Source organism: Aspergillus viridinutans, assembly GCF_018404265.1.
Source record: "Aspergillus viridinutans IFM 47045 DNA, scaffold_10, whole genome shotgun sequence".
NCBI classification, from domain to species: domain Eukaryota; kingdom Fungi; phylum Ascomycota; class Eurotiomycetes; order Eurotiales; family Aspergillaceae; genus Aspergillus; species Aspergillus viridinutans.
The window spans coordinates 537,445-564,962 of NW_025091226.1; the positions used below are offsets into that span (position 1 = coordinate 537,445).

The window sequence follows — 27,518 nt, forward strand, 5'->3', positions numbered from 1 at the left end:
GCGGTCTTTCTCGATCAATCTACCTCTTTTCACTGCGTCGGATTCGCTCCTTTCCGCTTTCATGATTATGCTTGCTGTACTACTTCTACGATCGTAAATTGATGCGCTATGTTTTTTTCGAAGTCGTCCTGAGCCAGACTCAACGGTCATGACATAGTCGTAGTGCCAGGCTTGTTGCATCTAACAAAGTAGTATCAATAGGTGTGCTTCTCACAACGGCGCCAGTATTATACCAGTGGTTTGTTTAGCATACTTGAACGAAGCTCTATCAGGGGTTCAACTCTAACAAATGATGTACCTGAATGACAGAAAAACGTAGGGCTCAGGACCCGAGTGCCTCTCAACGATTCGTCATGGAGACGGTAGCATGACTTCGTCCTCAGCAGCGTCAAGCACTCGCTTCTACCTCGACCGGTTTCAAAGCATCAGTCTTCAGTCTCGCCGGTGCACGATACAATCAGTCCGTTGAGAGCGCCATTCATCATTGACGCTGAAACAACGACGAAGTATGCCACCGTGAGATCCTTGATGTCAGTCCACCCTCAAATAAAACAGATCAACGCCGAAATACCCCGAACCCAACGGATCTAATAACACTGTCCAGCTGAATCTCGAAACTCAACTCAACTCAGTAGTAGTGCGCCATCTCCAACCCAGCACGCTTAAACCCACACTTGACATAGAATCCCTCATTCGCCTCGGAGCAATCAAGAATAGTCTGTCGGTCCAGAGTCAGCTCCAATCCTCCCCATCCCGACGGGCCCCAAGAAGACAGAAGATAGAACATACCTTGTAACAACCCACCTTCTCAGCAACATAATCCAACGCCTGGATAATCCTCAACCCCAGCTTCTTCCCCTGCTGCCCCTGCTCAACAGCAATATCCTCAATATGCCCCACCATACCAAGCGAATGGATAAACTTCCGCTCGACGATCAGACTCCCCGTGCCAACGATGCGGTCCTCCCCGTCGCACACGACGAGGAGGTAGTACTCGTCGCTCCGGGCGCGGATCCACTCGTACCGACTGTTCCACTGCTCCTCGGTGATGTCGCCGACTGTCGTCAGCACGCGGAGGACGTCCAGGTAGCCTCTCTTGTAATCGGAGCGACACACCGGGCGGATGGTGTAGTCTGCGGGAAGGATGGCGAGGACATCGGGTGAGACGAGCGAGGGGGAGAAGAGGGGGGTGTTCTCGTCTGCGGTGGGGGTGTCGACGGATTTGGTGACCGGGGCTGTGGTCGTCGTTGGAGTAATGGTGGTGTTGGTCATTTTTGTATTGATTTGGTCGGAGATGGTGCACTTGAGTATAGATGAGAAGAAGAAGGTCAGGCGGGTTGCTTTGGTGGTGGGTTTGTTGTGGTTTGTCAAAGTTCGGCGGGGGTGTTGATTACAGAACTATGGGGGGTTGATTCGCACTCGGGAGTAAGGTACCAAGGAGTTAATGGGTGAGCGAGTGTGTATGGAACTTTTCAGAGACGGCAATTGCGACGATAACTCAGGAATTGAAACGAATGGAAGTAATGGTGTAGACAAGTCGTCAGTTCCTCAGAGCGGAAGAGCATAAATAAAGGGCGGTCCGTGGTTGAGGCTTGGAGCATCTGAGACAATTCTGCTACTATAAATACTCCTGACGGACGGCGAATCTTCTTCAGCTCTAGACTAGACTACATGTGCCTATCCACTGCGATATCTGAAGGCTCAAGTCCTTTTTCCCCTTTTAAGACTAAAACAAGAGCACTGAAATTGTCTGAACCTTTTTGTTGATATTCAGCTTTTCAAGGATGTCCTCATCGTTCTATGCATAGGCACCCAAAACGCGCCACAAGACCTCGCCAGAAATTACTCATTCTAGCAGTAAAGAGACCGAATTGTTAGTAAGTTTACGAGGGAGGTGAATCAATTGGAATAAATAGTAGAATGGATTTCCAGTAGTACAAATATAATGAACCGCTACATTACAGCACTCTAACCAATACCTTAAATGATAGCTCCGGCCATCCTCAACGAACAGCTTTTTATACCTCTATTTCTTCTCCTTGGGGCTCAGCATCAGCTCGGGGCGAACATGCTTATCAAACTCCTCCTCGCTCAGAGCCTTGAGCTCCATTGCACTCTCCTTAAGGGTGATGCCCTTCTTGTGAGCGTTCTTGGCGACCTTGGAGGCCATGTCGTAACCGATGACGGGGTTCAGGCAGGTAACAAGCATCAAACTAGGACAGGTTAGCGCTTCAGATATAATGATTTGCGAAAAATTGTAGACATACCTCTCGTGGAGGAGAGTGTTGATTCTGGGCTCGTTAGCCTCGAGGCCCTCAACGAGGTGCTTCTCGAAACTCTTCATGCCATCGGAGAGAATGCGCACGCTGTGCAGCAGGTTGCGGATTATCAGAGGCTTGAAGACGTTGAGTTCGAACTGGCCGTTCATGCCACCAACGGTAGCGGCAACGTGGTTGCCCATGACCTGGGAGCAGACCATGGTAAGGGACTCGCACTGTGTGGGGTTGACCTTCCCAGGCATGATCGAGGAACCGGGCTCGTTCTCAGGCAGAATCAGCTCGCCGAGGCCGCAGCGAGGTCCAGATMCGAGGTAACGGATATCCTGGGCGATCTTGAAGAGGGAGCAAGCCAAGGTGTTCAGGGAGCCGGAGGCCTCAACGATGGAGTCGTGAGCGGCAAGAACCTCGAACTTGTTGGGGGCGGTCTTGAACTCGGTGCCGGTCAGCTTGGTAACCTCCTCAGCAATACCCTCAGCGAAACCCTTGAAGGTGTTCAGACCAGTTCCGACAGCGGTACCACCCTGGGCAAGGTAGCGGAGGTGGGGGAGGGAAGCCTCAACGCGCTCAATGTTGCGGTCCAGCTGAGCGACATAGCCAGAGAACTCCTGGCCGAGAGTCAGGGGGGTTGCATCCTGCAGATGAGTACGACCGATCTTGATGATCTTGTCGAACTTCTCGACCTTCTTCTGGAGAGCGTTGCGAAGGCTGCGCAGGGATGGCAGCAGAGTGTTCTCGAGCTCGAGGACGGCAGCGATATGCATGGCAGTGGGGAAAGAGTCGTTGGAAGAGGCGGACATGTTGACGTGGTCGTTGGGGTGGACAGGCTTCTTGGTGCCCATGGTACCGCCAATGATCTCAATGGCACGGTTCGAGATGACCTCGTTGGCGTTCATGTTGGACTGGGTGCCTGAACCGGTTTGCCAGACAACCAGAGGGAAATGGTCCATCAGCTTGCCTTCGGCGACCTCAGCAGCAGCCTGCTTGATGGCCTCACCGATCTTGGGGTCTAGAACACGCATGAGCATTTTCTCCACCAAATGTCTTTCGCCGAAGAGAAGAGAGCTTACCTAGACCATAGCGCATGTTGACCTCAGCAGCAGCACCCTTCAGGATACCGAAGGCCTTGACCACGGGCGCCGGCATGCGGTCCTGGGGCTGGTTGATGTCGAAGTTGGTCAGGGAGCTATCCTCATCTCAATCAGCAATTTGTGATAACCCTTCGCCAGACACTGCTGGTGTTTGGAATGCCGTTGTTCTCGGACGCTTACCGCTGGGTCTGGGCTCCCCAGTACTTGTCCGCAGGGACCTAGAAGACAGCCGCGTTAGAACCTGGAACAGAGGAAAGGATCTGTCTGCCACCCACCTGAATTTCACCAAAGGCATCGGATTCGGTTCGCGTAGCAGAAGCCTAGAGGACGAAAGATCAGCACCACGATTCACCAATAATCCACTGACTGCGATCGCAAACTCCTGCGGGCGCAGGAATAACGACAATTCGTAAGGCCAGCTTCTCATCCATCAGGAAAAGACCACAAACTCACCATCCTGACGGTTGTGCCAAAAGCTCTCTTGTTGGGGATGGATTGAATGGACTGGAGGCGGGGGAATTGAAGGAGAGAACGGGTACTGAACGAAGCGGGGGAGGAGCGGGCAGCGAAAGCCAAAGCATTGCGGGCAGCTGCGGGGGCCTTTAATGAGGTGGTACGAGACGCTGCATGTGCCAATGAGGCCATCGAGCGCATCGCGGCTCGGGAGGAGTTGGAGGATGAAGTCAGCATATTGGCTGATGCCGAAAATGTTGATTTTCTTCAATTGGGTTGCTGTGAGGCTAAGAGGAGGGAAAAAAACGGAAACAAAAAAAGCGAAAGGAAGAAGAAAACAAGTAAAATGAGACAAATAAAACAGAGCTTCTGCCAGTTTCCGTCCGGCCGCCGTTTTTTGCGCTTTTGTTTCTTCAAGAGAGGCATCTCAACAATTTCCGAGCTTCTCTGCCGAAAACACCCGGTCCGGTATTCCAGAAACACAATACAACGGGGCATTCTTCCCGAAATTTGACACATTCGCCGGTCATAGTGGTAGTGTATTGTAAAGATCGTCGTCGGATAAACCATGATCCTTCTTCATCAACATTCTGGGGAAATGAACAACACCGGCGTCATAAAGAAACAATCTTCTTATCTTGAAGATGAATATCCTCCGACTACACCAAAAGCTCCCTCCGCAGCGTGGCTATCACCTTCTCGTTATACACCCTCCCCGACTCCAAAATTCCATCCAATAGTGGAAAGATATGAGGTGCTCCGACAGCACGGATCAGTTCCACACGGACTCCGGCATCCTTCAATTTGGCAGCATAAGCCTCGCCTTCATCCCGAAGAGGGTCCATCTCTGCTGTATACACCAAAGCAGGTGCTAAATCCTTAAAATTAGGAGCCAGCATAGGAGAGATCTTCCAGTCCTAAGTCCTAGGTCAGCATCCAAAAACAGACATCGTATCCGAGCGAATACATACCTCCTCGGATCTGGGAGGTCGAGGGTTGCCAAGAAAATGCCTATGAAAGTATGCCATTCGTGCTGCTGGAAGCGCCGGCGTAAACTCCATTTCCCGGTATGACTCGTATGGGCAATTCTCGCGGTCAAATTGTCCGTCTGTCGTGAAGACACTGTGCAAGTCACAGGCTGGCACAGTCAATAGTTGCAAGCGCAATGGGATGTTGGCGTCCCGGCAGAGATGCGCAAGAACGGCCGACAGGTGCCCTCCTGCAGAGACACCACCAACTGCCATTCGATCCGGATCGATATTGAATTCGTGTGCTTTCTGCAATCTAATCTGAGACGACTGTCAGGCCTATGGTCTCAAACTTGAATATTGTGCAGTGAAGGAATTGGTGACAAAATAACTAACCCAGTTGAATGCCGCCCAGCAATCCTCGATAGGAATTGGGTACTTGTGCTCAGGTGCCAGTCGGTAATCGACGTCAAAAGCCACCAAGTGTCCATCGAGGCCATGTACGAGGCGTTTGCAGAAATCATGATCGACGGAGAGGTCACCAAACACCCAGCCGCCTCCATGGAAGTTGACATATGCTGCTCTTTTCTTTAGATTGCCCTGCTCATCAGACGAGGGAGCAGGTTCAAAGATTCGGACAGTGATCTCTCCTTCCTTGACGGGGCATTTCTGCTCAGTGATGCGGAACACATCTGGTCCGGCTGCGCGACCATAGGCGATGGTGTACTTGGCGGGATTTTTTCGAAAGTCTTCGATGGGTACCTCGTGAGTGTGTAGCCGTCCAGCATTATATTTGTTATAGTGTTCCGCGTAGACAGGGTCGAAACGAGGGAGTAGTTCGGGAGGGATAGCATTGTGAAGAGGCTGATGAATGGTCCGCGGTCGAAGAGCATGCAGCTCCTTGTCTCCGGCTGATGGCGAGTCTGTCATTGTAGAAGAGCAGTGTTGATGTTTATACTTTTGCTTTAATTGTGGTGATAAATATAGATGTGCTATGGAACAACCCAGGACGTCAGGTAGAGGAGTATAAAAGGACAGGGAAGGGAAGGCTTCTCCAAACCCCCTCACGACCCCTCTTTTGTACAGTCAGCTTATCATTTCATTTCATTCTCTCGGCACTTTGTATCTATCTATCTGTCTATGTCTTGACGGCAATCATCCATCAATCGCCAAAACTGAAGCTGAAGGTCTGAAGATGTCTGATTGTCGTGTCCATTGTCACAGATACAGTGAGTTCTTACTGGCGATGCACTCAAGCTACCTACACGACCTCGGACCATTTGTCTACCACGTCTGATCTTCAATTGTCATCTTCGCAAAGAATCCCGAGATAGCCTTATCTGTTTCTCAGGTTCTACTATACGATAGCAACCATGTCATCGAGGAGGGACCCACTCTTTCATACTAAAAGCTCTTTGCCGTCGGCTAAGTTCATCCAGCGGCGGAAGAGGAGAAAAAACGTGGTGAAAAGTGCCGCGGAAACCGAAGACTGCGATATCGGGGTTCTCGAACATTCATGGGAACAGATCCACTGACGGACCATCTATGCTCAATTGCGCATTATTATCACTTTTTACTTCAGTCTGCATCGTTCTTGCGCATCTGACAGCTTCTTACCGTCTTGCATATCTGGTCGTCGCAAAGATACCATAAATTATCTCGCATTCCTTCTAGCGCAATCACGATTTAGATATTTTCCGCCACCATGTCTGTTCTCACTACTTTGGCACCCGTTCCACCGGATGAGATCTTCGCCTTGAATCGCGCATATGCCACGGATCCTTTCCCGCAAAAAGTCAGCCTGGGAGTCGGCGTCTACCGTACCGACGACGGCAAGCCATGGCCCCTTCCATGCGTGCGCGAAGCCGAGAAGCAATTGCTCGCCGAAGACAGCCTTTCCAGACACGAGTACACCGCCATTGAAGGCGACATTCCCTTCCTTGAGCTGGCTCGGGACGTAATGTTTGGGTTCGATGGCAAGAACGCAGCGGAGAAGCACAAGAGTCGCATTGGCTCTGTTCAGACAGTCGCAGGCACTGGCGCAAACCACCTCGGAGCTCTGTTTCTGGCAACTCACATGAAGCCCAAGAACGTCTGGCTCTCCAACCCGTCCTGGGCCAACCACATGACCATCTGGGAACTCGCAGGCGTCCCCCGCAAGACCTACCCTTACTACAACCCCGCGACCCGCTCCTTCGACTTCGACGGCATGATGGCGACCCTGGAGGCCGAAGCGCAGCAAGGCGACGTCATCCTCCTCCACGCCTGCGCACACAACCCCACCGGCCTTGACCCCAACAAGGAGCAATGGAAGGCCATTGCCGACCTCTGCGAGCGCAAGAAGATCTTCCCCTTCTTCGACTCGGCCTACCAGGGTTTCGCATCGGGGTCCCTCGAGGAGGACGCCTGGGCGGTGCGGTACTTCCTCAACGAGAAGCCCAGCATGGAGATGTGCGTTGCGCAGAGCTTTTCCAAGAATTTCGGGCTCTACGGACAGCGCGTAGGCGCATTCCACTACGTCTTGCCCCAAGGCAGCGACAGTCTCCGCGACATCGTCGTCGTTAATCTGTGCCATTTGATCCGGGGCGAGTACTCCATGGGTCCTACGGCGGGCTGCAACATCGTGAAGAAGGTCCTGACGAACGAGGAGCTTACGGCACAGTGGCACGAGGACCTCAAAGTAATGAGCTCGCGGATCCGCTCAATGAGAAAGGCTCTCTATGACGAGCTCCTGCGGCTGCATACCCCGGGGTCCTGGAGACACATTGTCGAACAGGTATTGCCACCCTCCCCCTTACCTTCAACAAACCCACGGCCAGCCGCTTACGCACGAGGCTAACCGCTCATCTAGAATGGAATGTTCTCCTACACCGGCCTCACCCCCGCGCAGGTTCATTCCCTCAAAGACAAGTACCACATCTACCTGCTCAAGTCCGGCAGAGCTTCCATCAGCGGCTGTAAGCAAGCCTATTTCTTCTCTACATCGCCAGTTGAATTCGAACTAACCTCTTTGCTATTCAGTGAGCCAAAAGAACGTCGCCTACGTCGCCCAGGCTATCGACGACGTCGTGCGCAACGTCTAGACTTGCATATCCGCATCTGGAAAAGCCGCTACACCATACATTCAATTGCGTTAATTGCGCTTAAAGGCCTAGATTAAAATATAGACGGAGCGATGCTTTCGAGGTCCCGGTGACTAGAGCTACACTACATTTTGCCTTTCATGGCCTTTGCCCTTTTACATACACTTAGAATCATGGAGCATGTATGATACGATATGAATAGAGTTAACGAGATTTACGAGGACTTGCTTAGCGGATCTTGGGCTTCCTTATAGCAGATGTAGAAGTGAGTCATACGGCATTAAGATTGCTATATACTGTACAACGAAGCAAGAATGAATCAGATAATGGAAGAGCATACATCAAGGAAAATTAAAGAGGAATGCAGAATCAAGTGCCGTCGACTTGCGCTGTTGGCTACAATGGTATAGTAATGCACGGGACAAGTATGCAGACGCAGACACTGTTCAGCACGAAGCATCAGGGATGCAGAACGCACCCATCACAGAGAAATCTCGCTAAAGTCGCCCTCGCCTTCCTTGCCCTTACCCTTGGCGTCACTGTCGTTTGTCGTTGGTTCTTCCTGTTCCCGCTCTTCTTCTGCCTGTTCGTGTGCGATTTCATCTTCATCCTTTTCGTCGTCCTCGTGACTCTGTTCCTCCTTTTCTGTAGGAGAGGCAATTTCCGCCGGGCTTGTCGACTCGCGTTTGCCGTTCACTGTTGGTTTAGTCCCTGCAGCATCATCCTTCGGAGGAGGGGGAGGCGGCGAGTCCTCTTCATCTGACGAGACCTCTCTCTCATCCGATCGAGGCTGGCCACTCATATCCGCGCCGGGGAAGGGAGTCACAGGCGGCTCCCCGACGCTCAATTCCCTCTGGTGCACAGGTTGAGGCTGCAGGCTCAGTCTACTCTGAGACTGGGACTGGGGCTGAGACTGAGACTGAGATTGAGACTGAGACTGAGACGGCGCATTTGTGGCCATTGACACGGAGGATCTGGTATGTTGATGTGTTGAGGCGTGAATGGGGCCGAGCTGTCTGGCCTTGGGGTCTGCGTTCAGGTAGTAGCCCCGGACCCCGACAATGGTGCCCTCTGCCTCACAAGCATCCACCCACTCCGGAACCACGACGGGAATGTTCATTTCCACCGCTTTCTCCCACAGCGGGCCTCTGCCTTCTGTACATACAAAGTGTGTGGTGTCGATGCGCACTGTGTCGATCAGCTTGCCGCCGATACGTTCCAATGCCGCGGCGAGCGCCTCCTTCTGCTGTTCTGGGAGGATGCCAGGTGTAACCGTGATACCGGATAGATCGGTCATCTTGTGCGTCCGACAAGTCAGCTTCTCCGATTGGTATGTCCCGGCCGTTGTGCGCAGGACGAGGTGGAAGGAATATTCCGTGTCGATCGCCAGACCGCTGATCTTGGTGCTTCGCGTCTCGAGTGGCCTGGGTATCGAGCCAGCTTTCGAGCCATTACGGTAGAGAGAAAGCGACTTGAGCGACGCGGTGGCCAGGTTGATTGGATCCCATTCTAGGACTAGGGACGTTTGTGTTGCGTTACGGAGCCGGAGGACAGGCGGGGCGGGGGTCTTGACGCCGTAGGTGTTGAGGATCCGCTTCTGTAGCGCCTGGAAGGCTGAAGTGCTCGCAGCTTCGGCGGCGTGGTTGCGCGATACTGTGATATCGACAATGCTGCCGGATGTGATGTTGTTCGGGAGAAGGACGGAGGGGAATTCGATCTGTAGATTGCCCGGATTAGCAGCTGTGGATTTTCCAACAGCCTCTGACAGTGAGGCAATAAATCCTGCGACTCAATAGCAGGACTTCGAGATTGCGGAAGAGGTGCATGTTCTAGTCGGGTGACAATCATTATGCTGGGAGAGGGGGAGCTTACCAGTCGGTTGTCCTGCGTCAAGAGTACAGCAACTCCTGCGTCTACCTTGCCTACTGTCAAGGAGACCAACATATTGAGAACTAGGACGGGAAACCAGGAGCTATCAGGGATGGCGCAATTGATTTTCGTGCAGCAGCCGATAGATTCAAGCGGAAGAAGGGGAAATGAAGTGGATGCCTGTCCGTTGTTGACTTGGTTATTGAGATGATGATCGAGCCCCATGAATTTAGTTTGTCAACACGCCAAGAAGGCACGGCCTGCGCGGCCCCGACTGGGGTCGGGAATGCTACTTTTAAGAACTGAACAAGATCGATTACGGCTTAATGTTGAGGATTATTGTGTCGCATGCTTCGCATCTCCCCCAGTTTTACGTCGTTTTAAACGCCATATCGCTGCTGCCAAAGTCCTAGTAATGCCAGTGTATGTATATAAAGGTCTCATTACGCTATCAGCCTGAGAGCGCATAGAGTCGCTTCACGTCCAACATCGACTTGCGATTCTTCATTTATGTAGATGAAGATTAACTAGTATTTGTGGGTATCCTTTTATGATCTTGTTCCCGCTTGTGAGAAGAATTTGCCTGCTTCTCGCCGTCTCTCAAATGCCTCAGCAACGTTCTTAGGAGGTAATCCATCTCCTTCCGAACAGTGTCGTATCCCACCTTCACACTCTGTGGTAGGACAGCAATCTCGAGGCTACCTTGGAGACCTTCCTTCGGTGATCTCATGGCCCCGGGTCCCGAGGTCTCTGACACCAACCTTCTGCCTTCGACGTCGAACCCTTGTGCTGCCAGGGCCTGTCGGAACGCCAAGCGGACACGCCTCGTAGCCCATGAGCGAACCACACGCTTGAACGACTGCAGCGGTTGTGGATTCACCCTCCACCACAGTGTACTAGGATCCCGGTTGGCGTACAGATGTTGGATCTTGGGCCGGATGGGATGTGTCTCAGAGAGGATATATCGATTGGCAACCGGTGGTATGACTGTCTTGGGGTTATAGCGCATGTAGAACTGACTTGTGCCTTTGATAAGCTTCCTTTGTGCAGGCTGTCCGATCATGATGAGAAGGTATAGGTCCGGTTCTGGGCTTTGCCTCGATCATCAGGACAAAGGCTGTTGGCACAGCAATGTAGCCTTGAGGTCCAGTCACATAAGAAAGCAAGTCCAATGAAGTGAGGTCACTGGTATGAGTAAAACGCACTATCTGAGCCGTCAACGAGTCAAAATACTCGTGGAAACAATTCGACCCAGCATCAATAGCGTCGGTTCCTTGATTACTGTTCTTCCATTGTTTCCGTCGCTCTTTTTCTGCCACAAAAAGGTCCAATGCAAAAGGCGGTGTACAGCAAGCAAGTACCTTGTGGCGAGCCTTAGGCAGAATTCAGGCCGCCACGCCACCCAGTGACTGCCCACTATATATTTGAACTGCGTCGAATTTGATCCCAGCGCTTCTCTCCGCCAACTCGACACACCCCACTTTCACCTCGCTTGGTCCCTAGAAACTTCTGTTTCTACCAACTTACTTGTCATCGTATCAAGAGGAAAAGTCAGCGCGGATAGCGAGTCGTCACCATGCCCAAGAACAAGGGAAAGGTAAGTTGTCGCTGTTACTCTTGATTCCCTCCAAAAAGAACCCCGCTTGCGAAAGTTTTTCACTGTCATTTCGCCGTATCAGCCCGTTTGGCTGCGCTGCGCGAAACGCGGTCGCCACTGTATACGAAATGACTGAGAAGCCTTTGAATTTGATTTGCCACGAATTCCTTGATATATTTCCAATCAGATGCTAACTTTCGTCTACAGGGTGGTAAGAACAGGCGTCGTGGAAAGAACGAGAACGACAACGAGAAGCGTGAGCTCGTCTTCAAGGAAGAAGGCCAGGAGTATGCGCAGGTCGTGAAGATGCTCGGCAACGGCCGACTGGAGGCCATGTGCTTCGACGGCGAAAAGCGACTGGCACACATCCGAGGCAAGCTGAGGAAGAAGGTCTGGATCAACCAGGGTGACATCATCCTTCTCTCGCTGCGTGACTACCAGGACGAAAAGGGCGACGTTATCATGAAGTACACCGCCGACGAGGCCAGAAGTCTCAAGGCCTACGGCGAGTTGCCCGAGCACGCCAAGATCAACGAAACCGATACCTATGGCCACGAAGGCTTTGAGGACAACGTCGAGTTCGACGAGGACCGCGAGACTGAAGACGAGAAGGAGATCGATGTCGACGAGCTCTAAATACCCTTCATCCCTGTGCAGTCAACCCTGCGAGCCCACCGGGGCCCCCTTTGCCGCCAACTCTGTCCTCCCGAACCCCGGGAGGTTCTGTCGATTCTTCTTTCCCTTTGCGACTAGTGGTTTTTGCTCGGAAGGAAGTTCGACGCCTGGGCTCTTTCTATTCTTGTGTCACCTGTCTCCCGAAAAGGTGACACCGAGGAGGATCAGAGTTGCGGTGCTCCCCGCTTCGCGTTCGAGACCGCTTCAAGCGCCACCCGGTGCCGTCCTATCTGTCAGGGTTGATAGGGGAATTTCCGAGATCGTGCATGCTGCTGAGCTTGTTCGGCTCTGCCGTAACTCAGTCTCCATCGTGAATCGCGATTTCGGGTAATTCTGCAGAGAAATAGTTGCCTACGCATGTGATGAAACTGGCTGCAAGCTGCATGTTTCGTGTTAAGCAATTCGTTTGTCTGTTATTCCGTTCTTTTTTTCCTGTTGAAAATTGACGATAGACTCATGAGAGGTTTACGAGAATTAAAAATATTTCCAAGACTTCTTCCCGATTGTACATGTAGCTGGCAACCGCCCTCATTATTTATATGAACTGTACCCTTATACTTCCGAGTAGAGACAATCTCAACTATTATCGAACAAATTCTTACGGAAGAAGCCAGCGATCTTCCGGGCGGCCTCCCTTCCAATAAGAGGATCAAGCTGCTCAACATCCATATTCGCAATCTCGCTGATATTTCCCGTCTCGAGGACAAGTCGCTCGAGCACCTTTGGCGTCACGCCTGGAACAGCACGCAGCATGTCCTGAGGAAGAGCATTAAAGGTACGATGCTCAATACCCGCTGCCGCCATGACATCGCCTGCATGTGATGATGCGACAATATCCATATCCAGGCCAATCTGCACGGCCCGAAGAGGGTCCGGTTCTGGGTTATTCTTCTTCAGCTCAGCGAAGATTTCGGCAGTTTGATAGGGTGAAGAAGACCATACGATCTTCAGGCGCGGGAAGGTCAGAGTGAGGAGCACGAGGAGATGCTGGGCGGATTTGGGACTGGATGGGTGCATGAGAGAGCTGCTGACGGATAGGGAAGTGGTTCCTGTTCCGGATGACGAGAAGCCATAGTCGGTAAGGAATGATGTGCCAGGTGTCGACGCGGAGGCGAACGCATCGAATGTGAAGGATTTATGCTGGTCGAATTCGATGAGCAGCAGAGGATTCTTGTAATGCTGGAGCATTGTCTCAGCCTGGTTGTAGAGGCGTCCATTTCTCAGCGAAGCGATGAGGTCACGGACTGATTTACGCTCCACACAGATATCGGGGGTCAGGATATAATCGCCGACTGTTAACTGGCACGGGACGATGATCATGTTGTTTCCGTGCAACAAAGATGGAAGAGCGCTTCTGAATTCTCGAACGTCCACGACTACTCGAGGAGGTGACGCTGTTGCGGCTAATCGACCCCCTCCGGCGATACGAGTGTTCACTGTGCGAAGGAATTGTTCCTGGGGATCTTCTTGACTCTTGTCATGGGTGAGGGTGAGAGCCATGCTCTGGGTGATGCATCAATTAGTACACGGGACGAATGAGACACGGGGGAAGCCGCTTACCCCTTTCTCTTTTATAAGTTTAGTAAACGAGTCCTTCTCTCGTCGAACTGCACTCAGGTAACGCTGTTCTTCCACGGAGCCCCCATAGTAGACGAAGTATACCCTTACATTCCTTGCAACATGCGAGCTGCGATAAACCTCCACCCGCCGAATGAACGCTGGGTCGGGTTCGTACATAATAATGTATCGCGGTCGCACTTCTTCCAGTATATGCTCGTCCATATCGCCATCGTATGGATGGACTATGACCAGATCGTCCATGTCATACAGCTCGAAGAAGTCTTCCATGTCTTCCAGGTCATCACTGATGATCTCGCCTTTCTGTGTCTCTTCAATATCAGTTGGTTGTAATTCTTCCAGTAAGCTGGAAACTTGACCCGGCAATTCGGTGTCAGTCTGCACGCTAGCATTCGGTACACGTGCTGCAGCCGATGTTACTACTCCTCCACCGCGGACACGACGTCGCTTGTTCGGAGGAGCTCTGCCCTGCTGACTCGTTGGTTTCGGCGACTCCTGACCCTTTGCAGTCTGGGTGTCGTCGCTTGATTTGGCAGACAGATTCTTGTTAACATTCGCCAACGAAGTCTTCCAATCAAGATATTCGCGTAATCTCCTCCGCAACATTACTTCCGCAGAAAATTTCTTTCCACTCGTAGTATTAAGGTCTTCCGGATCATCTGGCTTATCTTTACCGATTCCGGCATGCATTGTTCCGAGATACTCCCTGATCTGCCGGCAGGTTCGTTGGTCGGTACACATGATGAGGACAGTACTATTCGACTCATCGGTGCTGACAGGATTTAAATAAGCATCTTGTTCAATCTCCTCTAGCACTTCTGCTAGAACGGCCCATTTGGGCTGTTCCTCCAGAACAGGTCGAAGGGTAGAAGGCAGAGAATCCAGAGTATTGCCCGCATCACGGGTGATCTTTCCCTCGTACACCCTTGACTTAGCGGTCTGGAAGAGTACATGAGCAGCATCGAGAAAGAGCCAAGGTGAATAATTATGTCTTGTCGAACCAGGAGGTGGAGAATGCGCGGTAACAATAGTATCCAGATATTTCACGAAGGAGACCGCATCATAGGTAAGTAAAGCGCTGTACTAAGAGTGAGTTCCTATGCGGACAGAAGACTGTACATGTTTGGGGCAATTAGACGTACTGAAGAATCGCGCGAAGATCAGACAGGTCGCTGACAATCTGTCTGGTCCTAAAAGTCACTCGATGCCAGATGGGATCGAGCTGACGCCTTATCGCGACATCAAAGCTCCTATGCAACGCGCTATCCAGGGTCCAGTCCGCCATGTCAAGTCCAGTATTTGCTTTCTTCAACTCTGCAATACTGATTTCCACACACTCTAGGACCGCATTCTGAATTTCGCGCATTTTATCGGTCATCGGCACCTCAAGCTCAATGACCTCGGCCTTCCTGTGTCCCTCTAAGGACTCGGCAACAGTGACGTGAAATCGCGGCCATAATGATGTTTTGCGCAAAAACAGGTCACGCATAGAGTTCGCCAGAGGAGAAAACCCCGTTGTGAACGGCTCTGGCGAGTCGGAGAAAGCCTTGAGAAAGCCAGACTTGTTGATCTGCCGATAGATCCGAATTATGAAGGCTTCAGTAGAAGTTGCTACTATCCTAGGATCCCTTCAGCGGATGCTCTTTGATGATCTCTTGGCACTAGGTTATACCTGTCTGCGTGGAGTACAACCATGCCTGTGACCTTTTCTGGGTCGAGGAGTTCTATTGGCATGTCTCAGAGATAACATCCTGGTATTCAGAAAGACAGCCTTACTTGACAGGAGATCAACCACAAGTATCCTGGATGTTACACTCAGGATACCGCCTTGGGCGTAGATCTTCTCTCTGAAGGATTATCAGAGACTAGATAACCTATGCCACTCATATAGCACGTACCTCATGGGAACAGTCGCCCTTTCGGTGTTGATGACTTTAAGGCCCCTGGCCAGCGGGGTCTTGCTAATGGCATAGTGTTCCGCGAGGGCTACAAGCTTTAGTCTCACAACTTCTCAAAGTCCCTGTAAGGTATCGTTATCAGCATACTCCGTACCTTCACCGATCCATTCATTTTCCCGATCATCAGCACCCACAACCAGTACTAAGTTATTCCCTGCGGCATCGTAAAAGTGGAGTAAGTTCGTCACCAAGCGCAGGAGGCCTAAACCTCGGGCAAGGATGACAAGCTCATCTTCGTCGCGTAGTTCGTTGAAGATGTCCTGCTGATATTGCTGTATGCGATGCCGTCAGCATATGGATTACGGTCCAGGAGTGATCTTTTAGCTCTATTGAAGCACTTACCAAGGGCAAGGACAGCTTCACCGGGACATTGGCGCGTTCAGGTGGCATGACGAGCCTCTTGACGCCGAAAAACGTCCTTCTTGCGACAAATTGAGCATCAATGAGGACGCGATGTCACCTGACTATGATGTAATCGTCCGACTTGACTCAAATAGTTTGGACTACCTTTCTCGGCCTAGCGCATGAGAAATGGTCTCATCGATCACGAAGCTTACCTCCGCATTATTAGCAACGCTAGCAGTAACTCCCATAAGTCAAATCAGAGGGACACCTTCAGCCGGTGATTCAAAAGCATAAAGATTTTATAAAATGTGCGTGTTGCGCTGTCTGCATAGTGTCACGCAGTAATTTTCCATGTTTGCGGCCTTATAGCGAGGATTGCACGTGGAGCATCCGGCGTTAGGTACTCTTGCTAGAATTGGCCTAATGCTGATTCTGAGAATCTACTTAGCTAGCTCAATGTCTGCGCTTAAGGACGGTCATATAGAATGGATCAAGTCAATTAATGATTGTCCATTGAGTCTTGGAATGCAACTTCCAAGCCGTGGCAATCTACTGTTTCGCTCAGCGAGCGGACCCTTGAGACGTCAAAGCTGTGAAGATTGGAATAACCCACTTTTATCTCAGTCTCTGGGGGGCTGTCAAGGTGCTGCACTGACCGTCAAAGGCTCTGTCATTTGTGCGTGGCATGGGTCTCCAGTCCTCCCATTCTACAAGAAGTCTTTGTGTAACCAGCAGTTCATGAGTTGTACATGCCCAAGCATGGTGCCCCTGATTCCTCGAAGTCTTTGGCTCAGGCAGCTATTGCTCGAGATCCGAAATAGATTTCAAAGTTCACCAATTTGTGAACAGGATTTGCATATTGTTTGGTACTATACTGAACAATCATCGCTCTGGTACAGTTGGGTAGTGTGGCATTGCAGTCGTTGCACTCATCAATACAAGATACAAAACAAGTAAGGGGACGGAAGGAGCTGAAAATCACAGCAACTTTGTCTGAGAAGACGGCATGATTGTGAAATGATCACCCACAGCAGAATAGATCATTCTACTGGTTCAGTTCCTTCTTCCGCTGTTCGATCTCCTCCCTCGAGGCTTTGGGTGGCATACCTATATCGCTATCAGAAGCAGCATAATGTTGACTTTGTGAGGGTATTCTCACTATCAGGAATCTGGGGTCCCTTAGAGATATAATCAAAGGCAGTCGCTTTCTTTTGCCCATGCTCTGGGCCCTTCGAGGAGTTGTCTTCGGGGTTATTGCTTCCCTGCGCCGTGGGGAAGTTGGAAGTATCTGACGGAATGACAGGCATGATGGATCCCGGTGAACGGATATTGTTTATCTTCTTGGATTAGCTGATAGGTAGTGGTTTTAAGATGTTTTTGCAAACTCAGTGAGATAGTTGATAAAATTCAGGAAGTCAAAAAGGCAGTAAGCAAGCAGCCCTAATTTATACTTGATGTAATTCGTGGTAGGCGCGATGACGTCGTCGTAGGTATACTTCATGCATTTATGTTGTGCACGTCCACAATACCAGGATTAATTCCTTGGATGAGTTTTGTTGACGGACAATCATTTCTAATAACTATCCTAGTACTTTGTCGAATTCAGTAGGTTCTCTACTCTCTAGAAGTCTGACATTCAGTGAAGCATCCTATTTATACAACCAAGTCTTTGTACTGTTAGTCCACTATACCAGGTGGAATAAATGTATATCAGGCAGGCATTTCTTCCCTTCAACAAATGTGTGGCTAACCAGGATGAAATAGTTATTAAACTAAGTAGAATCTATGTTAATAAATACATGCTGTTGACCCAGAGTAGACATCTATAAGGCATCAATAGTTCCTGGGTGCTGCTACTGCCACCTTAGTAAGGTACGGAGATAGCGATGGAAGTTCCCCACCTCTGCCCAGTAGGTAACCACCAAACTGCAAAGTGACCGAACCCAACAGGCTCATCTTCTCTCTCCTGTCTCCTACACAATTACTACCTTGCCTTTTTTGCTTCATAGACTCCCTCACTTCTTATAGAGAAGAAGTTGTTTTTCCTTTCCCCCTTTACTCTCCTTACTCAATTCAGATTCTCTATCCTTTCCCAGCCTCTCTTATAACTCCGTGGTTGCCGCAGTGTATCACATCCGTGCCTAGCACACGAGCACTCTTCGAATCTCATTGAAGCAGCCGCACCTATCTTCATGCGATGAATCAGCAACACATGATATAAGAAAAAGTTATTTGGTGCCACCCATTCTTCGTGCAATTTATCCCTCTGTCATCGTGCCTCGGCGCTCTGAGTGATCCGTCATGCCGTCCATTCTTAGCGACGCCGACAAAGAAATCGTGAAGAGGAATGTCTCGAAACCATCGAACAAGATCCTTGCTGTAGCCGTTGCACGGCTCTATGTCGCATACCCCGATCCGCAAAGATGGACATATACAGGTCTGCAGGGTGCTGCGGTGCTTGCCAACGACCTCGTCGGGCGGACTTTCTGGCTGAAGCTAGTGGATGTATCTGTGAGTAGTTACTTCTCTCAACAAGGCTGGAATTCAGAAAAAAGACTGCTGACGGCTCTTCGCCACTTCGGAGCATAGCCTGCCGGGAGAGGTGTTATCTGGGACCAGGAAATCTACGATAATTTCGCATACAATCAGGACCGCACGTTCTTCCACACATTCGAGCTCGAAGATTGCGCGGCCGGTTTCTCTTTTGCTGATGAGAAAGAGGCAAAGACCTTCATCAAGAAGATGCATGAGCGGGAGAAACATGCAAGCAAGGAAACCCGTCAAACACCGTTCGCATCAACTCGAGGCCAGGGTCCGGCCCCTATAGTCAATGGCAAATCCGGCGTGGGACGCTCGCTGTTCGGCAGTCTATTAGGCCATCGGTCAGCCTCTGGGTCGAGTGCACCACCTCCTGCACCCCCACCTGCAGCACCTTCCGCGCCTCCAACTCAATTAGCTCCCCCGAGCGGTCCCTCACGCAAGGAGTTGCCCTTCGATACTAGTGATCCATCATGGAAGGGGCTCCTAGATGAACTTCTGCAGATGGGAATTACGGAAGACCAGATCGCGGAAAATTCCGACTTTATTAAGGCCTATATAGAACAAAGGCAAGGCAATGAAGCCGAACCCACATCCTCCCCTTCGGAAGATCAGAGGCGAGGTAAGGCTCCGCCTCCTCCACCTCCATCCGCGCCTCCCGCCGTGAAGACCACCCCTATCAGTCCACAAAACACCGGCAACAGCGCGGGCAGTCGACGGGGCGCACCGCCACCTCCTCCCCCATCGCGCAAAGCTCGTCCTGAAGCGGAAGAGGAACCGGCGCCTGCGCCAGCTCGTGAACCATCACCTCCGCGACCCAGGTTCCGTGCGCCTCCTCCAATCGCAGATGCAGGCAAGCTCGCTCATACCGTTGGCCCTCCTGTTCCTGGCCGACAGAGAGCCATGTCCGGTACCAACCCTGGCCCGCCTCCTCCTCCGCGACCTCCGAAGACCCCTATGGAGGATGGTGGTGGCCCCCGTTTCGGCGTTCCTCCTCCATTCCAGGGAGAGCGGAAGGTATCCGCCCCGCCAGCACCGCCCAGCCGTAGTTCGGCACCTCCAGGGCCGCCTCCTCCTCCTCCGCGAAGCCCTGCCACACCACCACAGCTTCCTCCCAAAGTTCCTCATGCGCCGACCTCTGCGGCAGGTCCTCCGCCTCCTCCACCGGCCCGCAATCATGTCCCACCTCCCCCACCTCCGCCAGTTCCTGCTGCTTCGCGGCCAACTCCTCCTCCTCCAGCCACTAGTACCGTGCCCCCTCCGCCTCCACCGCCTTCAGCGAGCGTTCCACCACCACCACCACCACCCCCTCCTCCTCCAGCAAGCACAGGACCTCCCGCGCCTCCGCCTCCTCCTCCTCCGCCGCCGTCAAGCGCTGGACCTCCACCACCTCCGCCGCCTCCGCCGGCTCCTGGTGCCGGTGTACCTCCCCCACCTCCCCCTGCGGGTAGCGCGGCTCCACCTCTGCCTAAGCCAACTGGCGGCAGGGGTGACCTCCTGGCTGCTATCCGAGCTTCTGGAGGAAATGGAGGCGGCGGATTACGGAAAGTCAAAGATACCGAGAAGAAAGATCGAAGCGCCGCCCTTGTTCCCGGATCTACTAATGAGTCCACCGCGCCAACTCCAAGTAGCGGAGGTGCCGCTCAAGGAGGTTTGGCCGGCGCTTTGCAAGACGCCCTTGCAAAGAGGAAGCAAAAAGTTAGCGGTAGCGGTAAGTGTCTCCCACATCAATTGTTCGTCAAGCGAAAACAAGCTAATAATTCGTACAGATGATGAGAAGGACGATGACGACGATTGGTGATCCCATTAGCATGCTTGTAGCTTCTCTGTTTGTTGCTGAGTCTTCCAGTTCTATTCAATGCATGAATTGGCGGTCACAGGATGGGTTCATCTTCTTGTTGTTGATACCATGCATGTCTGCGGCGTTTTCAATTCTTTCTTTTGTCGCTTTCAACTAGTGACGAAGTCTTGTTCGCGAGGCAGAGTGGCGCTCAACATTCCCTTGAAGGTCTTATCAAAAGGGACGAGAACGAGGGTTGATTCTAGAGACTAGCGGAAAGAATATCTATGCAAATCACATCTAAATTCCCTTCAACCCCTTTACAAGGCTTTTACAATCGGGCTGCCAACAATACGTCCGTTCCGGGACATTGCTCTGGCGCCGTGTACTTGGGACAACGGATAGGCTTCGTTCAGATCACCAGTAGATAGACCACGTTCTCGGAGGCAATATCTACCAATGATGGAGATAATCGGCGATGACGGTGAAAAGTATACGGAACATTGTTGATCCGCTATCGTCTTGCGGAAACACTTCGAGCAAGAAAAATAGATGGATAGTATCTGATGGACTCATCAATTTTCAGAAGTGAACAATACAGAAAGGCGACTTTCAATCAATCTGGTTGACTGCTCGTTAAGGCAGCCAGATATGTTGTCATCGTCTCATCTGAAACCCTCAGCCCCCTCAGCGACGCTCCTCCGATTTTTGCGCTCTCAATCCGATTTTCTCAGCGTCAACTCATCAACATGCGCACGTTCTCCCCGAAGTAAGCCATATGTGCATCGGATCCTTCCCTGCAATGCATCCTCAACAGCTTCGTCGACCTGGACTTGCACTGCTTCTGCACCACGTCGGACGGCTTTGCAGACCAGCATAGTCAGAATCCCTACCCTCGCGGCAAGAAGTCATAGCAGTTGGCGGCCTCGGATCTGGCTCTGTACTGGCCAAGCCGGACGCTCGTCTCCAATTTTTCCCTTCTCAAACGCACCGTACTCGCGATCCGTTTCCACCAAGAGCCGCCCACTCCTACGCAGACTTCTTGATCTGAGGCGTAGCAAGACCTCAGCGGATAAGCACAACCGCAGCGGCGGTCCCGCGCTGATTGACGATGGAACAGAGGGAGGCTTCAATATCGGCCGGGGCCTAGCAGCGAAAGCAACGAACGAGCCACGGCTGCGTTGTACGGAGTTTGACAAGAACGGGGACGTCACTCTTGTGAATGGCGAGTTTAAGAAAAGCGAGTTGATCGCAAAGGTGCGTTTCTTATCTGCATGACTCGGCGTGCCGAATATAAAAGTTAATGATCAATTGAAGTATGGGCTTCTTCCTAGAGATCTTCGCAAGATCGACTCCTCGACTTTACCGCACATCCTTGTCCGACCGAGCGCGATCCTCATCAACCTGCTGCATCTTCGCGTTCTGATCAAGCATGATCGGGTCCTTGTGTTTGATGCGTATGGATCGACCGATTCGTATATGCAATCGTTATTTGTATATGACTTGGAGGGGAAGCTACGGCAGAAACAGACACAGGGCTTCGGTGCGCTACCTTACGAATTCCGCGCCTTGGAAGCGGTATTGATTAGCGTTACCACCGGTCTGGAGGAAGAATTCAATGGCGTAAGGGAGCCGGTCGTGCGTGTGCTTCGCGCTTTGGAAGAAGATATCGACCGCGATAAGTTGCGTCATCTCCTGATTTACTCCAAGAAACTTGGTACCTTTGAGCAGAAAGCTCGTTTGGTGCGAGATGCCATCGACGACCTCCTTGAAGCGGACGATGACCTGGCTACAATGTATTTGACCGAGCGTGCGAATGGCGTCGAGCGGGAGGAAGATGATCATCAAGAAGTAGAGATGCTTTTGGAATCCTATCACAAAGTCTGCGATGAAATCGTCCAGGCCAGCGGCAACCTGGTGACAAGCATTCGCAATACCGAGGAAGTGTAGGTCTTCTTTTTCAGCCCTCTTACTGGTCTAGTTACGCAGTTACTGATTCCTGCAGTGTGAAAGCCATCCTTGACGCAAACCGTAACTCGCTCATGTTACTCGACCTCAAATTCAGTATTGGAACCCTGGGCCTCGCAACGGGCACTCTCTTCTCCGCTCTCTACGGCATGAACTTGAAGAACTTCATCGAAGAGTCTGATCTCGGATTTGGTGCTGTCTCTGTGACTTGCTTTGTGATCACCGCGATCGTTTGTGTCTACGGACTAGCGAAGCTACGGAAGCTCCAGCGTGTTCGCATGTGGGGAGAAGCCGGTGTAGGCAGCGCACCCCTCACACCTCTCACGGCCAGAAATGGTGTCCTCTCCGGCCATCGGTCAAATTGGCGGGCGGACTCTATTGAACCGGTCTGGGGCAGTCTTCCCGGCGAAGCTCGGACAGAAAGAATCAAACGTCTTCGGGACAGCGCGGCCGCAGCTGCAGCCAGGTCTGCAAGTGCCGACGCAACGGCACAGAAAGCATCCGCTCTGCGAAACTCTGCGAATGCGAATGGCGGAGCGCCAAAGGGCTCCGAGCATTATCCCACGCGCGAGACTGAGGCCAGTGGCAGTTCCGCTTAGATCGCCAGTTGTGCCACTGCCGTTGATACGCTCCTTTGTTTTGGGCGTTATCCGTCTCGTTTTCTGCTATTCGACGAGTATATTCGTCCTACTTTCTCAATTATGACGCACCGTCTTACTCCAAGCGCTTGTGTATAGTTCACCTCCCGGCTCCTTTGAAGCTTGTTTCTGCGACGTTTAGAGAATCCGCTCATGTCATGATTCATCATTATGTTAATAGACTAGATAGACGGAACTCCACCGAAGTACTCATGTATTTATAATTTCCTCGGGTTCTTCCACTTCAATCCCACAGTATGCCCAACTTACAATTCATCATTCTTGTCGGTGGCGCGCAACCGCAACATAGCGACACCATGCGGCTGAACATGAGCCTTGACCGTGCCACTAGGCTGCACCGACCCAACCTTGGACCCCATCAATACCTTCGAATTCGAAGGCAGAGGCTGCGAATAGACCTTTTGCGCTCCACCCATAGCAGTCAAGTTATACGGGGACGGCCCAGAATACGTCCCATTAATGATGGCCGCCGCATCCGCATTGCTCATGCGGTTCGCCCACAGATCGTAAACATCCCAGTGCTGCTTGACCTGTTTCGCCGTTCCCTTGGCCCCACTCTCCCAGAAGATATCGACAAGCGTGGCGTTCATCTCGCGAGCCTTGGACCCCGCGTTCAGCAGCAGTACTAGCTGGTCGCCGCCGCTCAGCGAACCAGAGTACATCTGGATCTCGCCCTTGCCGTTCTCGTCGACGTCATCGACGAAGTAGCGCCATTGGCGGACGGGGGTAGAGGCAGTGGGGTCCTGCGAGACGGCGAGGACGGCGGGGTTTTGGAGGATGGAGAGGGTCTGAGGGTCGATCTTGGTCATGACGTTTGTCATGAGGAGGGGGGATTTGAGGGCTGCCCAGAGGCTCATGTGGGCGATTGATTCGGCGTCGGTAAGGCCGCCGTTTCCAACCTCTACGCTGCATCAGCTTGATTCTGTTCTTGGTAGGGGGTACTGAGATGTGTAACTTACGGAGCATGTCGAGGTCGTTCCAAGCACCTGGGATCGCCTTGGACGGGTAGTAGACGGCCTTGTTGAGGACGTTCATGATGGAGCATTTGTACCCGGGGGTCTTGCAGTCCAGGCCCTCCAGTTCGGAACAGGGGCAGTTGACGTCGTCGCGGTCCCAGACGTTGTTCAGATCGCCTGTCGTGCGCCAGGAGTTGGCGATGGTTGGGGCGAAGTTCCAGGGTCCGTCGACGCCCCAGTTGCACAGGGAATAAAGAATCGGGCGGCCGGTTCCATTGAGGGCCTTGAACATGGCGTTGTAGCGGTCAAAGGATAGTTTGGGGGTACCTTCTTCGCCTTCGTTGTAGCAGTTGTCGTATTTGAGGTAGTCGATCTAGGGGGTTGCTGCTGTCAGTCTTGGACAACGTCAGGGGAAGAGAGAGAGACATACACCCCAGCTTGCCCAGAGGGCAGCATCCTTTTCCTCGTAACCGAGGGAGCCCTCATACCGAGCGCAGGTCCATTTTCCGGCGCTGGAGTAGATACCGATTTTCAGGCCCAACTCATGGATTTTGTCTGCGAGATGGGCGATTCCATTCGGAAACTTCGCGGAGTCGGCGATGAGGTAGCCAGACGAGTTCCGACCGGCCGACCAGCAGTCGTCCATGACCACATAGTCGTATCCCAAGTCTCTGAAGCCAAGAGAGACAATTCTCTCAGCGGCATCGAGAATGACTGTCTCATTGAGTTCGCAGGCGAACGAATTCCAGGTGTTCTGTATAGGAACAAAGGTAAGCCATCTATATCTGCATGCCTTATGTAGGCGCAAAAAAACCCCAATGACTTACCCATCCCATCTGCGGTGTCTGAGCTAGGCCATTGTTCAATGCAGAGGCCTTGAGGCCGAAGAGCGCCGCGGAGAGCAGCAGCGAAGAGAGCCCCATTGTGCAGCGACGAAAGTATTTTCAGGAAGAAAATTATTCTCCGTCACGCCTTGAAGTAATTGGCAATTGCAGATATTCTTCCATCTTTACCCTTGAATCTGGGGGATTTTATATCCTGGGATATGCATCTCCCCCCCCCCCCGCATGGAAGGATCGGCATTTCTCCGTGTCTGCAGCCTCTTGCGCCATAGGCTTTTCTCGAACTGGAGAAGCGGGGCAATATCCAGGGGCAAACGTGCATAGAACTGTGCATGGAGTGGTTGGTATCCCTGGCAGACCATGGATATGACATCAAAATAAGGAGAAACCTCGGGGATATTATGAACCGTTCTTGGATATTCCCCGCATTTCTCGTCGGAATCCCATTCCCGCTGCTCTTGGATTGTGAGGACATGTCGATCACTCCCACGCTTATATACTGACCTTGAACGAAAACTAACTGCGGTGAGTGATATTTATCGGGTGGAGTTGGAAATGGTCAATGCCTCTTCCCTGGGTTCTCCCACGCCATGGCTTAAAGCTTCAACAAAGTTACAGTACGACTCGGGGCTTAAACACGAGGGTCAGGGCATGGCTCTCTGTTGCAAGGCACCTTGATTTCATCGTAATCTCATCGTCTCATATCAATGAGCAGGCTGGTTGCCCTTTCCTTGTCCTTTGTGGAGTCCCTTGGCACGTTCAATCCATATATTCGCTGCGACCTCAACTCCTCCTTCTCGAGCACACTCACGCTGGACAACCGCCGCGACCCTTTCTAGGACCTGCTCGGCGGCAGCAGCACCGACCGTATCGTGAGCACTACAATTGACTGCCTGCGAGGCCTGTGCGGAACGGACCCTCGAGGTCCATTCCTGAGTTGTCCGTCTCCGACCGCCAATCACGCCCATATTCCTTGTGCTAGGGATGCGTAACAGCGTCTTTTCCACGTCGTATCCGATCGCTTCGGCGATACCCATTGTCTTGGCAGTAAGAGAGCCGTACATGGAATTGACCGCGCCGGTATCGGTGCGCTCCTGCTGTTTAGCAGCCCGGAGCGCTTTCAAGTCCCCGACTGCTGGTTGGGGATTCTGTTCCACCTCTTGATTTTCTGATCGGTCAGCAGAACCCTTTTTGTTGGGCTTGGGTGGCGGGTAGCGATATCTGGCTCCGGAGAGCGAGTGCGAGCAGCAAGGTATTGAGATGAACGGTAAGGGGGATGCCGGGTTCGAGAGGGCAGCCATAAGCGGCGTCCAGACTGTGAGTTCGTCGGCATGATTCGAGATGATGAATGTGCTCTCTGCAAACATGCCTGTGTGCGTTTTCACACCAATGTCCAACTCCGAGCCTGTGCACACGTCTGCAAAAGGCTTGGGTATGTATATTTCCTCCTTGAGTCTCTCCTGGATTGATGACGGGAATATACCCCAGGTCTTCCGTCGACGAGCATCAAATCCCCAGCCCTGGTACCCTTCTGAGAGAAGCACATAGACAAGCACCCCGTTTCCACAAGCGACATCCACAAATCCGGGGAATCTTGAATCGTACTTTTCTTGCTCCTGCTGGTCGGGGCTTCTCTCATCGGCGGGTACAACTCCGTACATGCTCCTCCATAGCTCAATAAGGAAGGCCGTGATCGAGAGGTCTTCGAAAACATGCTTGTTCGGTTCAGTATCCTCGACCCAATTCTTACATAGATCTGCCGCGTACTTCAATTTGAGCCGCGCGTAGGTGTCTTGCACGAGGTGCCTTGGTATCACGTTATCTTTGTGCGGGTTGTAGTTCCCTCCTTCTGGCTTTTCGTCCAGACGCGTCTGACGAGCAAGCCGGATCTGAGTACTCAGAAGTGCGAGCAGGGTGCGCTCTAGACGGTTCTGGATTGGTTCTTCCTCGTATGGCAGGAAGTGCACCGACATTACTCCTGTCCCTTTCCCCTCTTCGGACGAATGTAGAGAAGCATCGGGTGTGAAATCATACAGGAAGGCCAATGATCGTAGCAGGGGGTGGTACCACGGCATCTCCTCCTTGGATGAGACATGCGGCAGGTAGACGACCAAGAAGCGTTGGCGAGGCGACTCAGCCTTCGATTCACATTGCTCACTTTGAGAAATACCCGTACTGGTAGACGTCGGGAGGAGTTCATCCGCCTCGTAAAAATGACAGGTCTGTTCGAGGGGCCGGTCCAAATTCTTATTTCTAGGAATCAGCCTTCTCACAATGGTCCTCTTCAGCTCAAATCCAGGTACACTCCTCGCGGCAAGAGGCTCGACATGGTCTCCTTTTGCGGTATCATTGTCTGTGCCGCCGCTCCCATGATCTTGACTTTCCTCCTTTGCATGCGGGGTGCTGAGAACGCCGAGGCTATCATGAAGAATATCCGCACGGAACAAGTGGCTTGAATTCAGATTGGGATTCGCCAACAGGAAAGTCGTCATATTTTGAATAACCTCCGGAGTGAAAGGGAGATCGCCCTCTATTAGATCTGGCGAGGTTACCCATCCCTCCTGCAGGGTTTTCAGAACAGGTGATGGCTCTATCGTTTCAGCCAGAGGTTTTCCCGAGAGCTTAGTGACATCTCTTGGGTTCTTCCTCACGTTCCTCGGCATATTGTAATTGTTGAGCGGCCAACAGGCCTTGTCTCCCACTGTCTTGGTCTGTTTGCTGATATAGTGGCGGTTCAAAAAGCGGCGTGATATGGTCAAATATTTCTCGGTCTCGGCCAGTCGAGAACAAGCTTACCGCAACGCCGTCGGGATTCTGATATGTTCATAGAAAACCTTTGTGACTGCTAATATATTGCCAATGCAAATAGAATTTGCAACCCT

General features: G+C 51.9%; 13 protein-coding genes across 13 annotated transcripts; 4 read left to right on the forward strand and 9 right to left on the reverse strand.

Moving 5' to 3' along the window:
• Positions 1-628: 628 nt before the first annotated feature.
• gup1 (glucosamine 6-phosphate N-acetyltransferase) lies at positions 629-1,272 on the reverse strand (the record flags this gene model as incomplete). The annotated part of the gene is made up of 2 exons (XM_043273473.1): positions 629-718; positions 790-1,272. 2 exons carry the CDS (start codon positions 1,270-1,272, stop codon positions 629-631), a joined length of 573 nt encoding a protein of 190 aa, XP_043129408.1.
• A 754-nt stretch (positions 1,273-2,026) lies between these two features.
• Positions 2,027-4,057, reverse strand: Aspvir_001867 (class II fumarate hydratase; the record flags this gene model as incomplete). Its single annotated transcript, XM_043273474.1, has 6 exons — positions 2,027-2,213; positions 2,268-3,285; positions 3,347-3,462; positions 3,548-3,585; positions 3,643-3,687; positions 3,821-4,057. The coding sequence occupies 6 exons, from the start codon at positions 4,055-4,057 to the stop codon at positions 2,027-2,029; spliced, it is 1,641 nt and encodes a 546-aa protein (XP_043129409.1).
• A 422-nt stretch (positions 4,058-4,479) lies between these two features.
• On the reverse strand, positions 4,480-5,718 carry Aspvir_001868 (alpha/beta hydrolase; the record flags this gene model as incomplete). The annotated part of the gene is made up of 3 exons (XM_043273475.1): positions 4,480-4,737; positions 4,792-5,109; positions 5,185-5,718. 3 exons carry the CDS (start codon positions 5,716-5,718, stop codon positions 4,480-4,482), a joined length of 1,110 nt encoding a protein of 369 aa, XP_043129410.1.
• A 775-nt stretch (positions 5,719-6,493) lies between these two features.
• On the forward strand, positions 6,494-7,871 carry Aspvir_001869 (putative aspartate transaminase; the record flags this gene model as incomplete). Its single annotated transcript, XM_043273476.1, has 3 exons — positions 6,494-7,564; positions 7,640-7,745; positions 7,810-7,871. The coding sequence occupies 3 exons, from the start codon at positions 6,494-6,496 to the stop codon at positions 7,869-7,871; spliced, it is 1,239 nt and encodes a 412-aa protein (XP_043129411.1).
• A 481-nt stretch (positions 7,872-8,352) lies between these two features.
• Aspvir_001870 (putative chitin biosynthesis protein (Chs5)) lies at positions 8,353-9,815 on the reverse strand (the record flags this gene model as incomplete). Its single annotated transcript, XM_043273477.1, has 2 exons — positions 8,353-9,588; positions 9,744-9,815. The coding sequence occupies 2 exons, from the start codon at positions 9,813-9,815 to the stop codon at positions 8,353-8,355; spliced, it is 1,308 nt and encodes a 435-aa protein (XP_043129412.1).
• A 448-nt stretch (positions 9,816-10,263) lies between these two features.
• Aspvir_001871 (uncharacterized protein) lies at positions 10,264-10,803 on the reverse strand (the record flags this gene model as incomplete). The annotated part of the gene is made up of 1 exon (XM_043273478.1): positions 10,264-10,803. The coding sequence occupies one exon, from the start codon at positions 10,801-10,803 to the stop codon at positions 10,264-10,266; it is 540 nt and encodes a 179-aa protein (XP_043129413.1).
• A 513-nt stretch (positions 10,804-11,316) lies between these two features.
• On the forward strand, positions 11,317-11,973 carry Aspvir_001872 (translation initiation complex factor eIF1A; the record flags this gene model as incomplete). The annotated part of the gene is made up of 2 exons (XM_043273479.1): positions 11,317-11,337; positions 11,545-11,973. 2 exons carry the CDS (start codon positions 11,317-11,319, stop codon positions 11,971-11,973), a joined length of 450 nt encoding a protein of 149 aa, XP_043129414.1.
• A 615-nt stretch (positions 11,974-12,588) lies between these two features.
• Positions 12,589-15,938, reverse strand: Aspvir_001873 (ssDNA endodeoxyribonuclease RAD1; the record flags this gene model as incomplete). Its single annotated transcript, XM_043273480.1, has 8 exons — positions 12,589-13,515; positions 13,573-14,668; positions 14,733-15,209; positions 15,263-15,314; positions 15,367-15,437; positions 15,489-15,576; positions 15,643-15,820; positions 15,891-15,938. The coding sequence occupies 8 exons, from the start codon at positions 15,936-15,938 to the stop codon at positions 12,589-12,591; spliced, it is 2,937 nt and encodes a 978-aa protein (XP_043129415.1).
• Positions 15,939-16,938: 1,000 nt separating this feature from the next.
• Aspvir_001874 (uncharacterized protein) lies at positions 16,939-17,200 on the reverse strand (the record flags this gene model as incomplete). Its single annotated transcript, XM_043273481.1, has 2 exons — positions 16,939-17,000; positions 17,053-17,200. 2 exons carry the CDS (start codon positions 17,198-17,200, stop codon positions 16,939-16,941), a joined length of 210 nt encoding a protein of 69 aa, XP_043129416.1.
• Positions 17,201-18,194: 994 nt separating this feature from the next.
• Aspvir_001875 (WASP family protein) lies at positions 18,195-20,232 on the forward strand (the record flags this gene model as incomplete). Its single annotated transcript, XM_043273482.1, has 3 exons — positions 18,195-18,404; positions 18,483-20,142; positions 20,201-20,232. The coding sequence occupies 3 exons, from the start codon at positions 18,195-18,197 to the stop codon at positions 20,230-20,232; spliced, it is 1,902 nt and encodes a 633-aa protein (XP_043129417.1).
• Positions 20,233-20,862: 630 nt separating this feature from the next.
• On the forward strand, positions 20,863-22,778 carry Aspvir_001876 (CorA family magnesium transporter; the record flags this gene model as incomplete). Its single annotated transcript, XM_043273483.1, has 3 exons — positions 20,863-21,468; positions 21,529-22,157; positions 22,217-22,778. The coding sequence occupies 3 exons, from the start codon at positions 20,863-20,865 to the stop codon at positions 22,776-22,778; spliced, it is 1,797 nt and encodes a 598-aa protein (XP_043129418.1).
• Positions 22,779-23,083: 305 nt separating this feature from the next.
• Aspvir_001877 (glycoside hydrolase family 27 protein) lies at positions 23,084-24,717 on the reverse strand (the record flags this gene model as incomplete). The annotated part of the gene is made up of 4 exons (XM_043273484.1): positions 23,084-23,739; positions 23,798-24,167; positions 24,225-24,548; positions 24,622-24,717. 4 exons carry the CDS (start codon positions 24,715-24,717, stop codon positions 23,084-23,086), a joined length of 1,446 nt encoding a protein of 481 aa, XP_043129419.1.
• A 623-nt stretch (positions 24,718-25,340) lies between these two features.
• On the reverse strand, positions 25,341-27,299 carry trm44 (tRNA (uracil) methyltransferase; the record flags this gene model as incomplete). Its single annotated transcript, XM_043273485.1, has 1 exon — positions 25,341-27,299. One exon carries the CDS (start codon positions 27,297-27,299, stop codon positions 25,341-25,343), a length of 1,959 nt encoding a protein of 652 aa, XP_043129420.1.
• Positions 27,300-27,518: the final 219 nt, after the last annotated feature.